The sequence below is a fragment of the Coffea arabica genome, chromosome 9e, assembly GCF_036785885.1.
Source record: "Coffea arabica cultivar ET-39 chromosome 9e, Coffea Arabica ET-39 HiFi, whole genome shotgun sequence".
NCBI classification, from domain to species: Eukaryota; Viridiplantae; Streptophyta; class Magnoliopsida; order Gentianales; family Rubiaceae; genus Coffea; species Coffea arabica.
Genome location: NC_092327.1, coordinates 39,185,138 through 39,202,480, shown reverse-complemented (window position 1 = coordinate 39,202,480; position 17,343 = coordinate 39,185,138). Strand labels below are relative to the sequence as shown.

Genomic DNA, 17,343 nt, shown 5'->3' with positions numbered 1-17,343 from the left:
TTAGTTCATGAATTCATATTGATATCATACACAAATATAAATGATAAATCTAAGTGTCAGAAAAAGAAAGGAACCCTAATTTCCAAATCCCTTTTCAATTTTTCTCATCTAATTGTCAAAAAGACGACAATGCCTATGTTGGTGTGGCTGGTCAGATTAAAATATTGAGCAAAAAGGTAATTTTAGAAAAATTTCCGAAAATCCGTCGGGTTCATAAAAAATCGCATGGTTTAGCGGGTCACCGGTTCAACCATTCGGATCAAATGGTTCAAAGCGAGTCATCTGTAACTCTGATCCAATTTGCGCACAATAATTTTTTTTTCAAATAATCACATATGCGATGACAATTTTTTAAAAGGGCAAGTAATTAGTCATGAACTTGGGGATGGCTTTGTAACTTTGATTAGAATCAAGGGATAATTTTACAAACCTCCCATGAGGTTTTTGACAATTTCATTCAACTCTCTTCAGATTTAAGAAATTACACTAACTTCTCTTGGTGTGATAATATGACTATAATATCCTTCACTTGATAGATAATTCACAATATGATGCAAAGGTTAAATAAAACCAAGAAAAAAGAAAAAAGAAAAAGAAACCCTATCTCTTTTATTCTCCACCAACAACCATTTCTTCTTTCTCTCTCTCTCTCACTCTTGTAAGCAACGATTCTTTCTTCCTTTCTCTTATTGTCTCTTTACCTTTCTTTTTCTCTTACTTTTTCTCTATATCCACATCTCTATTTATCTTAATGATAATTTACCATACCATAACCATCTCTATTTACTTGAGAAATATGACACTATTTTACTTGTAGGAATAGATTTTATTATCAACTAAAGAGAAATGAATATGCTTGTAGTGATGATAATGAAATAACTAATGCAATTGATAACTAACACGCATGGAAGAGGAGGGATTAGTGAGAAAATTGTTGGATTGATTATTATCCTAAAAACTTGTGTAGGATGTTAATAAATGCATTTGATTTTCTTTACTTGATTAATATCGTTGGTTTTGGTTTTGTTATGGATGGCTTAACTTTATTTTACGATGTTAATATATATTTCTGTGGAGGTCGGAGTATTGTTCTACTGGTGGTGGTAGGTTAGATTATTATTTGTTTTGCGACAGTGTTAGGTATTGAATTTAAGTTTAGAGTGTGAGTTTGGTTGTTGATTGTCAAGGGAGAATTAAAATTTCAAAAACTATTTAGCCTGGAATGATATAACAAGACAGATGTTGGGATTTTTGGAGCTGGTGAAATTCTTAAACTGTTCAAACTGTTTGCTTGGTGGGTTTGTCGCATGTTTGAAAATAATTAGATTTGGCATTGAAGTTTGAAGTGTTTGTTTGGTGGTGGTATTGTCGCAAATTTGGAAGAAAATATTGAGGAAACTCATTTTCTTTTGTTTTTTTAATAGAACAAGGGTAATTTAGGGCATTTGAAAAAAAATCTAGCATGATGGATCTATTTTGTTACCTAAATAGTAAAAGCAAGGGAACTAGGTGTAATTTCTAAAACCTGAGGGGAGCTCTCTGCAATTGTCAGATACTTCAGGGGCGGTACGTGAAATTATCCCTAGAATCAATTAATCAAAAAGAAAAACGTGAAACATGAGTAGAAAGAAAGAAAAGAAAAAAAGACACGTGGAAACCAGCAGTTTATACGTACCGGGGACCGAACGGATGCCGCCGCCTCTTACTTGTGTTTTTCCCATCCGAAATGCTTTACATTTATCCAGCTCCTTTTTCTGTATCGCCACCAAAGTAACAGCAGCACATAGATACTCCTCCTGCACATGGGAGGAATGTTCTAAACTTTTTAGCGTCTTTCAATATGTCTGTTTTGTTTTGTGAAATTTTTGTCTACAAGAATATTATTATGTTTTTCCTCCATATTGCCTCGGATAGTTTAAGCAATTTAAATGTTTCTGTGAGATGGGTCCCAAACAAATTTTGCTCACGTATCGGTATCTTATGCTAAATCTAGCAAATTCGGGTAACGATTTATAATAAGTTTCGACTAAATTAAATAATTCAATTCAGCACTTAAATTGGATGAATTTAGATTTTAGCATATTTGAACGCATTTAATAATAAAAAATTAATTAAGTGATAATAGATTTTTTAAGCAGAATTTGCTCTAAAAATAAGCGATAAATGATTTACTTATACATTATATGATATACACTCACTTAAAATGTATAATTCAATAATTTAATGAATTCAAATTTCAAATTTTAGTTTTTAGATTTTAATTTTATCAAACGTACTCTTAACTTTTTATTGAATAAAAAAACCAAAAAATCTAACACTTGAGTGGCAATTTACAATTCTACATACTTTATAACTCTAATAATTACCAGAAAATATTCTTTTAGTATCAATAAATGGAAATCAATAACTCCACCAAATATTTCCACCCAAAACTTCTCCGATTTTGGTGCTGTTTTCAAAAAGATAATTATGTAATGGCAAGAAATTGATACGCATGGATTTTCTCTTTCCCCATACCTAACAACAACATAGTATAAGTTTTTTTTTTTTTTTTTTTTTTGTAGTAAAAAAAGTGCTAATACTGTGAACTGCTGACTACTTGCCTGATCGTCTAATCCACAGGAAAAAGCATAATTTTTTATTTCATTAAATAATAGCAATTTTTTAAAATGAAAAATACCTCAAATTAATTGCGAAAAGATACAGGCTAGTGTTCGGTTTCTTTCCCTCTATTCTCTGTTGCAGCTTTGGCTGGACTCTTCTTATTTCTAGTAGTATCTCTCTTTCCTACCTTGACGACGTCGAATTTTTTCTCTTTTTTTTTCCTTTTCAACTTATCTCAATTTTCACTTCAACCCAAATCCCAATTGCAGTCCAGTCCCGTTCGCCGACTCCCCCAACACCTGATCACCTCTCCATCAAAATCCCAACTTCCTACCATGCAAAGTTTGTCCTTTGATCGTCTTTTCTAAATTTTGATTCATCAGGTCAGTCAGTTTTTTTTTGCTTTTTTTGATTACCTGACTTTATTTACGACGACCCTTTATCAGAGTCTGTTGAATGATGACTTTTTTCTGGTTTTGGGCTTGTTTTCATCATGGGTTTTTTGAATTTTTACGGCATATGGGTGTTTTTTTGAGTTCTTGTTGAGCTGATCAGTTGGATTCTGTTTCTATCGGAATGATAAATTTCGGTTGTGCTAGATTTTATTTGTTTGTTTAGCCGATAATGACACGTTATGTTTGTTAAATTCCATTGGCCGAGTCTTGCTGACGTGGAGTGGAATCAATGTAGATTTTGTTTCTTTTTTGTGAATTTTTTTGCTGCTTCTCTGCATTTTCATTTGTGTCTGAAGTAATTGTCAGGCTGAGCTTCATGGCACATGCATTTATGCGCACATGCTCTTTTGAATTTCTATGAATAATATATATGTAATCTCTGTATCTTCCAATTCTTTTAGTTTCTTTATTGTGGTTTTTTTTTTTTTTTTGGGGTGGTGGGCTAGTGTTGGGAAGGAGGGCTTTTGGATTGGATATCTAGCGGTATAATCAAATTGGATGTTTGGTTATTTATTTATTGAGCTCAGGGATAATGCTGAAAAGAAAGGGATTACATTCAAAATTAAGGCTTTTATTTATTTATTTGCTTGCATGGTAGAGAAGATGACAGTGTGATTGCTAAGCAGGAGAACTTGAGCTGTTACATGGGTATTAGTATCGGCATCTGATATTGAAACTTCTGTCAGAAAAGCAATTGCTAGGATGGGCGTCATTTGCACCTTCTGCTGCACATGAATCACAAACATGGCACATGCATTTTGACTTTGCATAAATAATGTAACTTCATAGTGTCATACTACTTCTGATCCTTTTGAGAAAAAGATTGATTCACTTTTTAAAAGTAGGAGCTAGAAACAATGAAGAGTCATTTCAATTTATCCCTGGGCTTGAATATGTCACTCAAGAATTGTCTTGAGAGGTGAAGTCTGGGGGTGACAGGGACTTTTGGGTCTGATAACCAATACAGTTTAACTGGTTCTTTGTTGTTATGTATTACATTCAGTTACATTGTTGCATTTTTGGACTCAAATATTGGACATTGGCATTGATTATTCAGCCTGTTTTGTTTGCATTTGCTGTGCAGATGGCTGTGTTGATTACAAAGCAGGAAAGTGTAAGGCAATATGCTGATAACGAAATCCAAATGGTTCGTGGGAGTTCTGGAAAAAGGCCTGGTTTTCCCAAAAGGAGAAAGCTTGTACTGAGTTTTGAAGATGAAGAGGAGGATAACAGAGTCACACTACTCAACGGGGAAGAGACCTCAAACCAAGTCAAGCTATGTCAATGTACGGAATTATCTGGTGGTGCAAATCCAAAAAAGCCTAGTTGTTGCCAAAGCAGTGAAAGTACGATGGAAAATACAAGTTTTTCTGATGAACTGATCAATCTGGGATCACCTCGAAGAAACATGAGAATCTTGTCAAAGAAAAGGAGGAGAAAATGCTTAGATGGCAGAGGTCCATCCAAGAGGCATCCTAGTTTGTCAAACAAGAAAAAAGGTTGCATGCTTCAAGAGGAATCAGAAGAAGAGGAAGACAGAGAGGACAGTCCAGGAACTTCCTCAATGACCAAAACTGCCATTAATCAGCAAAGAATGGTCCTAGATTTTGAAGTTTCAGATGACAAGAGAAATTCAAAAGATTGTTCGAACACTTCTGAAAAGAATAAATTTCTTCAGAACGAATCTATTCAAAAAGGGTTGTGTGAAGGAAAGAAAATGAGGACGCATATAGGTGATGTGAATAAATTAAATTCCAGAAAAGCCATTGGCAAAGCACAAGTAGCTCAGCACCCACCTAAGGGAAGAACCTCAGATAAGAAGAATTCAGAGAGAAATTCTGATGGTTCAAGTAGGAAAAAAGTTTCTGTAGCCAATTTTTTTGCCAAAGGAAATGGGGATGGAAGTGATGATGACTGGAATGAAAGCAAGGAAAAGCCAAGGATATCAACAGCTCAAGTAGATGTTCAAAAAACTGAAGAAGAATTTGAAAGCTCAGATAGTAGAAGAATTTCTGCACGACACCGCTGTGCCACAAACAAGAAATTCAGTTTTGAGGGCGATTATCTTTTTGGGGATTGGATAGATGACGAAGAAGATGTGGTTTTATCATTTGAAGAAAGCACTGTAAGTAGTTACTCAAGTTATGCTACAGTGAAAGGAGGTAGCAGATCAACTTCTGTGCTGACAAAGGGAAGTATTAAGGACATAAAAAGAAAACAGGATAACAATGGCAAAGGCTCTTTGGTTAACTCATCTCCTTCCTCATCTTCCTCTTCTTGGAAGTCAGCTTCGATATGTGATAGGAAAAGTATGGACAGATCCTCAAATGGGAACATCAAGGTAAGTCCCATCTTTTGTTTCTTTCATTACTTTCTCTTTTGATGAAAAACTTGTATAAACAGAAATGTTCATAAAGCAGGTAGAGAAAAAGTGGCATGTGAAGTGTCATCAGTGCCAGAGGAATGACAGGGTAACAGTTGTTCCTTGTACGAAGTGTAAAGAGAAAGTTTACTGCATACAATGCATTAAGCAATGGTAACTTGCTAGCCTTCATTCAACTCTCAAAAAAAAAAAAAGATGTTTGCATTGGTATCTTTTGTTCATTCTTTTAGGAAATCTATAATAACTTGGATGTCTTATTTTTCTGAAAACTTTTGTCTTAATGTAGGTATCCTGAGTTGTCCGAGGAAGAAGTTTCAGAAACATGTCCACATTGCAGTAGAAACTGCAATTGCAATTTATGCTTGCATTCAAGTGGCTTTATTAAGGTTTGTTGGTTTTTTAGAAGTTAACAGCGTATCTTTTTTGTAGTTTCTGAAATACTGGCTGATGTTTTATTCAAATTCTGTGTTAGACATCACAAAGAGATCTGGATGATTCAGAAAAGGTTCGGCATCTTCACTATCTAATCAACCAACTTCTCCCTGTTTTAAAACAAATTCATCAGGAGCAAATTGAGGAGCTAGAAATGGAATCCCGTATTCAAGGTATGCATATTTGATAATAGAATTTGAATTTGTTTGCTTCAATATAATTTTTTTCTGATAGAAATTGTACCATCAGGGGTACCATCATTTTCAATTGAAGTAAAACGGTCAACTTTCTATGATGATGAGCGTGTCTACTGGTACGTTATCTTTTCGCTAAGAGAATATTGTTCTTAACTGATGGTCAACTCACTATGATGATGAACGTGTCTACTGGTTTATTATCTTTTCTCTAAGAGAATATTGTTCTCAACTGATTGGTAACGGAGATAAATAGGGCTTTTTCATCTTTACAGTAATCACTGTTCGACCTCAATAGTTGATCTACATCGAAGTTGTCCAAAGTGTTCCTATGAGCTCTGTCTTAATTGTTGTCGTGAGATACGCAAAGATGAGTTTTTAGGAAGTCATGATAGAGTACTTTACCACTATGTGAATAAAGGCAATGATTATATGCATGGTGGAGATCCACTGCCAGGAACTTTGGATATGGAACGTGCAAGAGACCAGGTTGAACCAGTAATCAGATGGGTTGCCAATGATAATGGAAGTATCACATGTGCTCCAAGAGAAATGGGTGGCTGTGGTAGTTGTCTGCTTGAGCTCAAGCATCTCCTTCAAGAAGATTGGATCTCAACTTTGGAAGCCAGAGCACAAAAAATTTTAGATGATTGCAAAACTAGTCATGCAATTTCATGGCCAATTCTCCAGGAATCTGACCCTAAAAGGTTAAGGAGAGCTGCTTTTAGAGAAGGGTCTTGTGACAACTACTTGTACTGCCCAGATTCATTGGATGTCATGAGGCAGGAGGAGCTTTTCCGCTTCCGTAGTCACTGGGCTAGAGGTGAACCAGTGATAGTTCAGAATGTTCTTGAGCAGACAAGTAGATTAAGCTGGGAGCCGATGGTTATGTGGCGCGCATTGTGTGAGCACAATGATTCAATTGTCAGTACAAAAATGTCAGAAGTCAAGGCTATTGATTGCCTTGCAGGTTGCGAGGTAATTCTACCATTTTCATGCTTTATCCTGTTAGCTTTCGTCTGAAGAAGTGTTTAAATGTAGGATGCCATAATATACTTTGTTTTCTGTCCAGAAAGCATTTTCATTGTCTTTTAATATTGTTTTAACACTTATGCCTTTGGCAGGTTGAAATCAGCACCCGCAAGTTTTTTAAGGGTTACATAGAAGGAAGAACATATAAGAATTTTTGGCCTGAGATGCTCAAACTCAAGGACTGGCCACCATCTGATAAGTTTGACGACCTTTTGCCACGACATTGTGATGAGTTCATCAGTGCATTGCCATTTCCAGAATACACAGACCCGCGAGTTGGTTTCCTGAATTTGGCTGTGAAGCTACCTGCTCATGTCTTGAAACCTGATCTAGGCCCAAAGACTTACATAGCATATGGACTTGCAGAAGAACTGGGAAGAGGGGATTCTGTAACCAAACTTCATTGTGATATGTCAGATGCGGTAGGTGCTGGACATGTCAACATATGTGCGGTCTTTCCATCAAGTCTTTTTCCTTCCCCTTTTAACAAGGATTCATATCCTCATGCTGATGGACCTGTACATTACTTAATTGACAAAAAAAACTTTGGGAAAATAGGCTAGGTTTATAGGGTATTCTTTTCTGATACGAGCATTGCTTTACATAGAAAATTATGCTACACCAAACTGATGTGATGTTTGAAAATCAGTTGTTGAGTTCTGTCTTATAACTGCAATGATTACTTATGCATCTTTAAATCCATTTGGTCTTCAATAGAGCATGTCGCGAGGTCTTTTATGTGGAACCTTTTTGTTTTGCTTTGAAGTTAGCTCTCTGCTGATAGATTGATGGACCAGTAAAACATATTATCTTCACCTGTTTCCATAGTTGAAATGTTGTTGTCCCCTTTTTTCTGTGTTTGCTTCTTTCCTTTTGATTGCTGAATAATGCATAATTCAGAAGCAACTTTTGTCTATTTCCTTGCCTTTATTATTATTATTATTATTGGTTTATTGCAAGCTGATGTCTTTTAATGCTAACTTTTTCAGGTAAATATTTTGACTCACACAGCAGAAGTAGTATTAACTGATGAGCAACGTTCTGCAATTGAGACTTTGAAGAAGAAACATAAAGCGCAGGATGAAAAAGAACATTTTGGAAATTTGAAATTGAATAATGGCTCTAGCTTAGAGAATGTTTGTCAGGTTGGGATGTTTCATGATGTAATAAAAGACGGGAACGCATCTGAAAGGAGTGAAAAAGCAGGAAATATCTTGGAAGAATGTGTAGAAGAACAACCTTGTTCTAGTTTTTCATCCATGGAACATATAGATGAAAGAGGCGGTGCTCTGTGGGACATTTTCAGGAGAGAAGATGTACCCAAACTGAAAGAATATCTTGTAAAACATTCAACAGAATTTAGGCACACTTACTGCTGTCCAGTTGATCAGGTAGCTTTCATTGACACAAGGAAATTTTATTTTCTTAGAACCTTATAATGTACTTGTGCACTTGGGTAACCTTATAATGTTTTTAGGTTATTCATCCAATTCATGACCAGTCGTTCTACCTTACCATGGAACACAAAAGGAAGCTAAAGGAAGAATATGGTTAGCATCCGCCATTGCATTAGCATCTCTTTTTACTCCACACCACAGGAAAATAAAGAAATACTAAACAAAACATTAAATTTACTTGTTATTCCTGTCTGAATCATTTTATTTCATTTTACTAAATGATCTGAATCATTTTAGGTATAGAGCCCTGGACATTTGAGCAGAGAATTGGAGAGGCGGTTTTTATTCCAGCAGGTTGCCCACATCAGGTTCGGAATCTGAAGGTAAAATATCTTCCCCTCTAGCTCATTCTTTTGATGCATTCATTCAACTCAGAACTTTCCTTTGGCACTTTCAGTCTTGTACAAAAGTTGCTGCAGACTTCGTTTCTCCGGAAAATTTACATGAATGCCTTCGATTGACTGAGGAGTTTAGGAGACTTCCAAAGAACCACAAGGCCAGAGAAGACAAGCTAGAGGTAGCAGCCTGTCTTTCATTTATTTGATTATGGATCATTTTTTGGGTAATTGTGTTAAAATGGGAACACCTAGTGCTGTCTGACTGCAGATTCATTTCTGGAACAGGTAAAGAAAATGATTGTTCATGGCGTGAACCAAGCAGTTCAGGAACTTGAACAGTTGACAAATACCAGTATGAAAACATGTGGATTCATTTGGGAGTAACAGCATGCAGATGAAAGAATTGATGGTGTTGATCTATTTGAATTGATACAATGCTTCCTTGGATTTTGGACATTTGCGGGAGAGAAAGTTCAGAGATATCTGTAGATAAAAGACGGAATTAGTAACAGTATTCGCCTTTTCACATACTTTACGCAAAAAGATAAATAATAAAGAAGGCTTTTGGTTTCATTAGCTATGCATCATAACGCTTTTTCTCTTCTGTTCTTTGCTGTTTCCTTTTCTGGTCATATTTTTTTCAACTAAAGCCAACCCTCTTTGCTTCCTCCATGGAAGGAAAAAGTTGCCCGAGTTGCCCATTCCTCGCGGAGAAAAAAATTTAGGGGGGCGTTTGGTAACAGGTGCAAATATTGTGTATGAAACACGGTTCAAAGCCGCGGCCATGGCTCGGACTGTTCCACATCGGTCTCGGTATATCGGTTGTGGTTTCGACGATACGCAAATTTTTGAAATATTTAATATTCTAAAAATTGTAAAAAAAAAAATTAGTAAAAATAATAAAAATTCGAATTGACTCAGGATAACTTGGAGCGACTCAATCATTTCTATCCGTCTCAGAGACATCTCAACCAACTTCTTGGCGATCCATTATCTCGGAATCATCTTGTCTCGGTATCGAAACGGAAAACCTCATTCCGATGACGACGCAACTGAGTCTTTGAACCATGATATGAAATGTAGGCGTGGTAACAGTCCAGTCAAGTCCAAACACGGGTACATTCAAGTTCAATCTCGATTTATCTTGGTTCAAACTTGATGAATACTATATTCAAGCATTTGAGGTCAACTCGATTAAAATAAGCGAGCTCAAACTAAGCTCAAGTCCTATGACTAATCGAGATTTAGGTAATTTCACTATTTTAAGTATATTCAAGTTCAAACTCGATTTACCTTGACTCGAACTTCATGAATACTATATTCAACTCGATTAAAATAAGCGAGTTTAAACTAAAGCACTGTTTCATAACTCAATTCAACACTTAAAGTTAACGGATTCAAATCTTAATATGTCTAGTTGCATTCGATAACCAAAAATAGAACATCTGAATTAATTAAGTGACATTAGGCAAAACTTGATTACAAAAATAAGTGATAAACTATTCACTTATCACTTAATATGATATATACTCAAATGTATCAAATTTAGTACTTAACTATTTAACAACTTAATAGATTTAGACTTTAAATTTCAATTTTATTAAACGCACCCCAAACTCAAGTCCTATGACTAATTGAGGGTTAGGTAATTTCACTATTTTTACCATGTTTGTGTGCACACACATCTGAATATGCTTAAGAAGATGAGTTTAAAATAAGATAATATTAAAAAAATCTCAAAAGGAAATGCGCACACATGGACATACACAGAAGTAGCTTAATTATGCAAAATTATAAGAAATTAAAAAATAGTGAAAATTTATTAAAAATAGCATGTTTATGCAAAACTATAAGAAGTCAAAAAAAAAGTGAGAAATTTTTAAAAAGATAAAGAAATGAAAGACAAAGGAAACATAGACTCATACATACAAAACACATCTACAACAAACTTTCATCAAAGCAAAACGCACCATGAAAATCCCAATTATATACTAGTAGTTTGTCCTGGAAGATGGCTTCCATGACAAGACATTTTTAGAGAGCGAGAACTCAAAGTTGTTTAAACGTGACAGTTTTTAGAAGTTGTGATATTTAGCAATTTAGTTTGTGTTATAATTGAGATGAGAAGTTATTTAATTAATAGTAAAGTAATTTTGCAATTGAGTAGTTTAAGGGGTTGTATTATATCAGTAAAATAATTAAGGCCATGTTTGATAATTCAATTCAGTACTTAAATTTATTGAGTTCAAATCTTAATATGTTTAGTTGTGTTTGATAACGAAAATAGAACATTTGAATTAATTAAGTGACACTAAATTTTCTAAGCAAAACTTTTGTCAAAAATAATTGATAAGCTATTCATTTATCACTTAATGTGATATACACTCAAATGTATCAAATTTAGTATTTAACTATTCAATAACTTAATGGATTAAAATTTCAGATTTTAGACTTCAGTTTATCAAACGCACCCTAAGTTCGATCATATGCGTACTTATTGGTAAAGAGTTAATTAGAAGGGTAAAACTAAAATTACAAAAAAAAATGTGATACTAAATTATTTATACCAAACCAAACCAATCTAAACCCTTATTGCCACTATATTATTATGTGTTACACACACACACACACCATCTGGATGGTGTGTGTGTGTGTGTGAAAAGCTCAACAAGATGCTCAAACAATTCGAGCTTGGGTCAAATTTGATCAAACCCAAGTTGAAATTGAGCATTTGATGGAGCCTATTGTGAGTAACTCAATCCATTGCCACTCTTCTATTGATCTAATTGACCTTAAAAACAAGTTTGAGAAGAATTGACATAGGTTCCCAATTAAACTAGTGTTTGTGTATATTGTCAACTTGTGTAAGCATTAATAATTCATGAAAAAGAAATCAAATATTTTTACATGTTCACCAATTTTATTTTAGAAATTTAACATATTTTAAGTGTTCAACTTTCATATCAAACTTCAAAAGCTTCTATAGATGTATTTATTATAATGTAAAAATATCCATCAAATTATGCAAGACATACTAAAAATTTTATATAATTTTTTGAGATAATTATTAAATTTTTACAATGATTCTAGACCTAGAACTACATATTTATATTCAATTATATACAAAAGAGGCAACAATCTATTTTCTTATGAACGGATATTTAATTTTTAGTAGAGTTAATGAATTTACTACTGTAACAAATAAAATTACTCTAATCCAAGTTAATCCATATGAATAAAAAATAACACATATTAATTATAAAAGATAAAAGTTTTTAGAAAAGAAAGAGAAACCATAATAAAAAATAGTAGACACAAACACAATAACATATAAAAGTAAAATAAAATTGACCGCTCATTGAAATGCATGTTCCACAATGAATTCTATCCATTTAAATTTATGTTAACTCATTTCTAACTTTTAACTATACCTTACGATCACATAATGATTGCATAGAATCTGGATCCATTAGTTGGTTGGCATTTTGACCACCCAAACGGCAAACATTGGGCAAGCTCAGTCAGGTTGGCATCACTGGCAAAGAGCAGCCAACTGCAAACAAGTCTAGCCGATTTGAGTGGTAAGGAGGGCAGCCAGCTGCAAATAAGTGTAGCCAATTTGAGTTTTGATAGGAATGATAATTGGGACGGGTGCTTGCAGGAGCTAACGGGGTGAGGAAAATTTTTTTCCCTCGTTAAGAAATGGACCGGGGAGCGGGGGAGTATACCTCCGCCCCATCCCCCACCCCGTCACCGCTAATATATATCTGTATGTGTGTGTGTGTGTTTGTATATATATAATATTTAATTTAATTAGTTACAACCTTATAATAGTGATATTATTAGTTATATGTATTATATAATGTATATTAGTATATATAATATAATTGATATTATCAATTATATTAATAATTATACATGTCTACTAATAAAAATTATTCATTTGTTATACTCAATGTACTAATACATTTATACTAAATTCTTAATTACACTTAACATAATAATACTTTTTTTAAAAAAAATACAATAATGACTTAGTAGTTGTATTTATTTCAAAAGTGAAAATTTGACTACTTTAGTTGTATTTGTTCATCATGTTTAAATGTATTCAAGTAATTTTTTTGATTTTTTTATGAATTTCAATTGTAAAATTACAATGGATAATGATTTAGTGATGTGCTGATATTTTAGTACTTAATTATCTACTAAATTTGACTATAATTAAATTATTTGACAAATTTTTATTAAACCTACAAGGGAAGCGGGATGGGGCTGGGGCTGGGGCGGGGCAAGGGAAGGAAGGAGCAGGGTTGAGGGCGGGAGCAAGTAGTAGGCAACGAGGAAAGCTCCCCCACCCCAAATCCACCCCGTTGCCATTCCTTCATGCTGGAGTCCAATTTTACTAAGCTTGTGGCAGTGGTGGAGCCAGAAAAAATTTTTAATTGGGGCAAAAGCAACTCTAAAATTTTTTACCAACTCTTTTTTTAGTTTTTTAAGAAAAAAAATATTCACCAACAAGTACAAATGATGCATATATTTCATGAAAAACATCAAAAGACAAACTCAAAATTATTAATGTAATAATAATTTTATTTCAAAAGCAAACTAAACCATTTACAATTGCTTATGACGAGTTTTCATATTTTGATAACAGTTTACAACCTTTTCATTTTGAACTTCACGAAGTATATTTTTCTCAATATAAGTAACTAAATAATTATTCATCCAAGTGTTTTCCATTTTATTTTGTAACCGATTCTTCACTATATTCATCATTGAAAAAACCCTTTCTATGGTAGCTGTAACAACAGGTAAAATCAAAGACAACTTTAAAAGCATATAAATCAATAGATACACAAAACTTCAGGGGATACACTTGAAATTACATCAAATTTTTATAGGTATTATAGAAATTTAAGGGGGCATGGGGGCCTACAAACCAATAGATACATAAAACTCCAGGGGCACAGTTAAAATTACATCAAATTTTTGTAGATATCACATAAAATTACATCCACGGGCCCCACTGCCCCCAGTGTAAATCCGCCACTGGCTTGTGGTTGAGTTCAAGCTTAATCGTGTTCTTAGCATAAAACTTGAGCTTGTACTCAAGTTCAAAAATAATAAAGTTTGAGTTTGAACTTAGTCAATATCAAATAAAAAAACACATTTAATATTTTTTCAAAAATTTTATGAGGCATTTGACTTGAAGGCTTGAGCAAAGCTTGATGTTATACTGAGCTTAGCTCAAGCATTTAATGACTAGCTCAGAAACTCACAAATAATACATTTAACAAGCCAGCTCCCGAGCATCAAGCGTTTAATGAGCCTGCTAGCAAGATGCTTGCGAGCTAGCTCAATTTATTTGCAACACTTGGGTAGCTCAAATGCTCACTCTGATTGATATTATTGGGGCAACCTAACTTCTAGTTTGGATTGCTATTTTTAGGAATTTTTATTAAAAAAGATAATTGAAAAATGTGTTAAAGGAAAACGTAAATTTTTTTCTATGAAAAATTACGACCAAAACAAAGCCATATAAAATTTTTAGAAATCCTTTAATTTCTACTAGTCTTCGTCTGTGTTATTATAGATTTAAATTTTGTCTCTCCCAGGATTTTAGAAATCTTTTTCAGATCCTATCAAAAATGTGATCACTCATAATGTGTTTATGAAAAATGTAAAATTTTTTTATGTGGAAAATTACAATCAAAACAAAAGCATATAAAATTTTTAGAAATCTTTTAATATATACTTGTCTTCGTCTATATCATTATAGATTTAAATTTTGTCGCTCCCAAGATTTTAGAAATCTTTTTCAGATCCTATCAAAATGTGATCACTCATAACTTGTTGACAGTTAACTCCTAAACAAGAAATCCTAGATTTGAGTATTAAATGTTATAGCTATTAGACTTTATCCTTATACTTTTCATAACAAAATGTAAAAAACTAGCTATCGAGACATACTCGATGCATGTGCAATTCGTTCAAAAATATTACTCCCTTTGTTCCATATATTTAGTTATGTTTGGAAATATATGCTTTTTATGTACGGTATGCTCCATCAAATTTTTTTTGTTTTGTTTCACTTTTACCCTTAATCATGTGCTGATCAAAATAAGTAGAAACAATCCCATCACATTTATCTTTATGCATCATTAATGAAGGGGTATAAGGTGAATTTTAGAGTATAAAATAATTAGAAATATCAAACATGACAAATATTTTGAGACAATAAAAAAAAGAAAAGTAGGACACTTTCAATTGAACGGAGTGAGTATTAATTATTCAAATTAGATAAATAGATTGATGAAAAGAAAAAGAAAATGCAAGACTAAAGAAATATCATGTTAAAAGGGAAAAAATGAAAGACAAAAAATATTGATTTATGAAAGATCTCTCTCCCAGCAAAATGTACTAAGGATATCCAAAACCAATAGTGGTATAATAATGGTACAACAACAAGAGAACTACTTTATCATGGTCAATAGAAGAGACTTTTTATGGAGTAAGAATTTAGAAGTAAACATGAAGATTTTTGGTTGTCATGTTTGGCAGTTTAATTTGATATATAATTGGATCAGGAGGAGTTTATAATCATGAAAAAGTAGTTTTGCAATTGTGCAATTTAAGAAATTGTAATATATCAGAAGTTAAGCAAATAAGTTTTATAGATATGTACGTTTATTGGTTAATAGTTAATTTGAAGAATAAAATTAGAATTACAAAAAATGATTCTTAATTATTTACGCCAAACTAAACTTCTCTTCTCGCTCCCGTTTTATTATTGTAGAAATATTACTAGTTTTGCCTCTAAATCCAGTTGATCGCTATGGCCCCTAATGTTACTTAAGTATACATATTTACTAGTTTTGACCCCTAAATGCTAGATGGTTGCCAACTTTGCTTCGAGAGGCGAGGAAAAGGGCAAGAAGAGAAAGGAAGGAAGAGGAGAGAGAGAGAGAGGTGAGATGGTGGTGGCAAGTGACGGTGGGAAGTGGGATGGAAAAGGTGTGGTGGTGTGGAAGGAGGGAGAAGAAGAAAAAAAAGAAAAAAAAAAGGAAAAGAAAAGGAGAAAGAAATTTTTTTTTTCAACTTTCAAATACACAAAGTTTTTCTAAGTGAAACAACTTCTTCTACACTTAAGTTAGAATAAAATTTATTACATTACAAATATTCAAAAAACTTATCATTCAAACGGATTGATTATTTGTTTGCATCAAAATTATAATTTTTATTTTTAACATCATTTTTATGTCACATATATCACATCATAAAAAATATTATAATAATTGTGAATTAATCTTTCCTACACTGACGGTGTATATACTACCAGCGTTGGATGAATGACAATCGTGCAAAAGTTGAATTTGAAATTCAACTTTTGCACATGTCATGAATCCAACGATGATAGTGTATACACTGTCAGTGTAGGAAAGATTTACTCAATAATAATTTAAATAATATTTCAAATAATTTTTTATCTAAATACACTCAGTTTAACCATACCTATGAGTTAGCATCAGTGTAAAATATGGGTTATTATACTTCACAAGAAAAATAAAATAAAAGTAAAACTTGGCAAAGATGTGTTGTTATATAAAAATTAAAAAGAAAAAAAAAAGAGAAAACCTGGGCAAAAGAAGGACTTACAACCAATTCACTGCTCTTCTATCTTTGATTGCCTCCAATAATTAAAGAAAGAAAATTACTCCTCCATCCTTCTCAAAGGTGTTTACCCATGGCTGCATCACCATGAAAGCGAACTACCCTGATAGTGCTAGCAATAAAAAAAAAGGGTAAATTTGTGGGCTATTGTGCTATAAGTAAGGGATCCGGTTGAATCCGATCTGATCGGATCCGACCACAAGAATACGATGCAATGGCCGGGAAAGAAACGAACCACCCTACCATCATACGACTGACCAAGACCAAAACCCTGCCTTGAGCGGCCATCCTTAGTATTGATACTCATGTGTAACTTTTGCTCTTCCTGCTTCTCCAGCACTACCTCACCTTTTCTTGTGATGCCGAATGATGCAACCCCTTGGAATTGTCCTTTTATATTTGAAAGGACAGTGCTCTAGGGCTTCACATATAATTGTGGATTAACAAAATTACCCTTTTCATTTTATCCAAGAAAAAGAATTTGAATATCATAATTCGATTTGTCTAATGGATATCACCCGTATGGATTTAGAAGAAGCCACGTATAATGGCACACTAATGGAAAGTAAGGTTTGAACCCTTGATCTTCCACTCCACAATATATGTGATGGTCAACTTCTTCTGGAGAAATTAATTATATATGGATTTAGAAGAAATCACATATAGTGGCACAGTGATAGAAGGTAAGGTTTGAACCCTTGACCTCCCACTCCACAATACATGTGATGGCCAACTTCTTCTAGAGAAATTGATTATATATATAGTAGGTTAGGTGAA

At 33.5% G+C, this 17,343-nt stretch overlaps 1 protein-coding gene and 1 long non-coding RNA gene across 4 annotated transcripts; one reads left to right on the top strand and one right to left on the bottom strand.

Annotated features, from left to right (window-relative positions):
- Positions 1 to 2,704: 2,704 nt before the first annotated feature.
- Positions 2,705 to 9,468, top strand: LOC113710458 (lysine-specific demethylase JMJ26). Of its 2 annotated transcripts, none has more exons than XM_027233479.2 (13): positions 2,705 to 2,987; positions 4,144 to 5,400; positions 5,477 to 5,595; positions 5,729 to 5,828; positions 5,915 to 6,047; positions 6,124 to 6,187; positions 6,344 to 7,046; positions 7,193 to 7,522; positions 8,090 to 8,491; positions 8,578 to 8,650; positions 8,795 to 8,880; positions 8,955 to 9,074; positions 9,181 to 9,468. In XM_027233479.2, the coding sequence occupies exons 2-13, from the start codon at positions 4,144 to 4,146 to the stop codon at positions 9,277 to 9,279; spliced, it is 3,486 nt and encodes a 1,161-aa protein (XP_027089280.1). In that variant the 5' UTR covers positions 2,705 to 2,987; the 3' UTR covers positions 9,280 to 9,468. The 2 variants fall into 2 exon arrangements, with proteins under 2 accessions (XP_027089280.1, XP_027089281.1); XM_027233480.2 differs by having other exon boundaries at positions 2,706 to 2,987; positions 5,480 to 5,595.
- LOC113710462 (uncharacterized) lies at positions 8,715 to 17,111 on the bottom strand. Of its 2 annotated transcripts, XR_003452880.2 has the most exons (3): positions 16,552 to 17,038; positions 12,327 to 12,493; positions 8,715 to 9,378 (listed from the first exon to the last, which is right to left on the bottom strand). It is a non-coding gene; the product is annotated as an uncharacterized lncRNA (long non-coding RNA). The 2 variants fall into 2 exon arrangements; XR_011821492.1 differs by lacking the exon at positions 12,327 to 12,493 and having other exon boundaries at positions 16,552 to 17,111.
- Between the last annotated feature and the right edge of the window lie 232 nt (positions 17,112 to 17,343).

Coding starts and splice junctions, on each gene's coding strand:
- LOC113710458 (XM_027233479.2), top strand. CDS start 4,144: ATGGCTGTGTTGATTACAAAGCAGGAAAGTGTAAGGCAATATGCTGAT. Junction 5,829..5,914: donor ATTCAAGTGGCTTTATTAAG/GTTTGTTGGTTT, acceptor ATTCTGTGTTAG/ACATCACAAAGAGATCTGGA. Junction 6,188..6,343: donor GATGATGAGCGTGTCTACTG/GTACGTTATCTT, acceptor TCATCTTTACAG/TAATCACTGTTCGACCTCAA.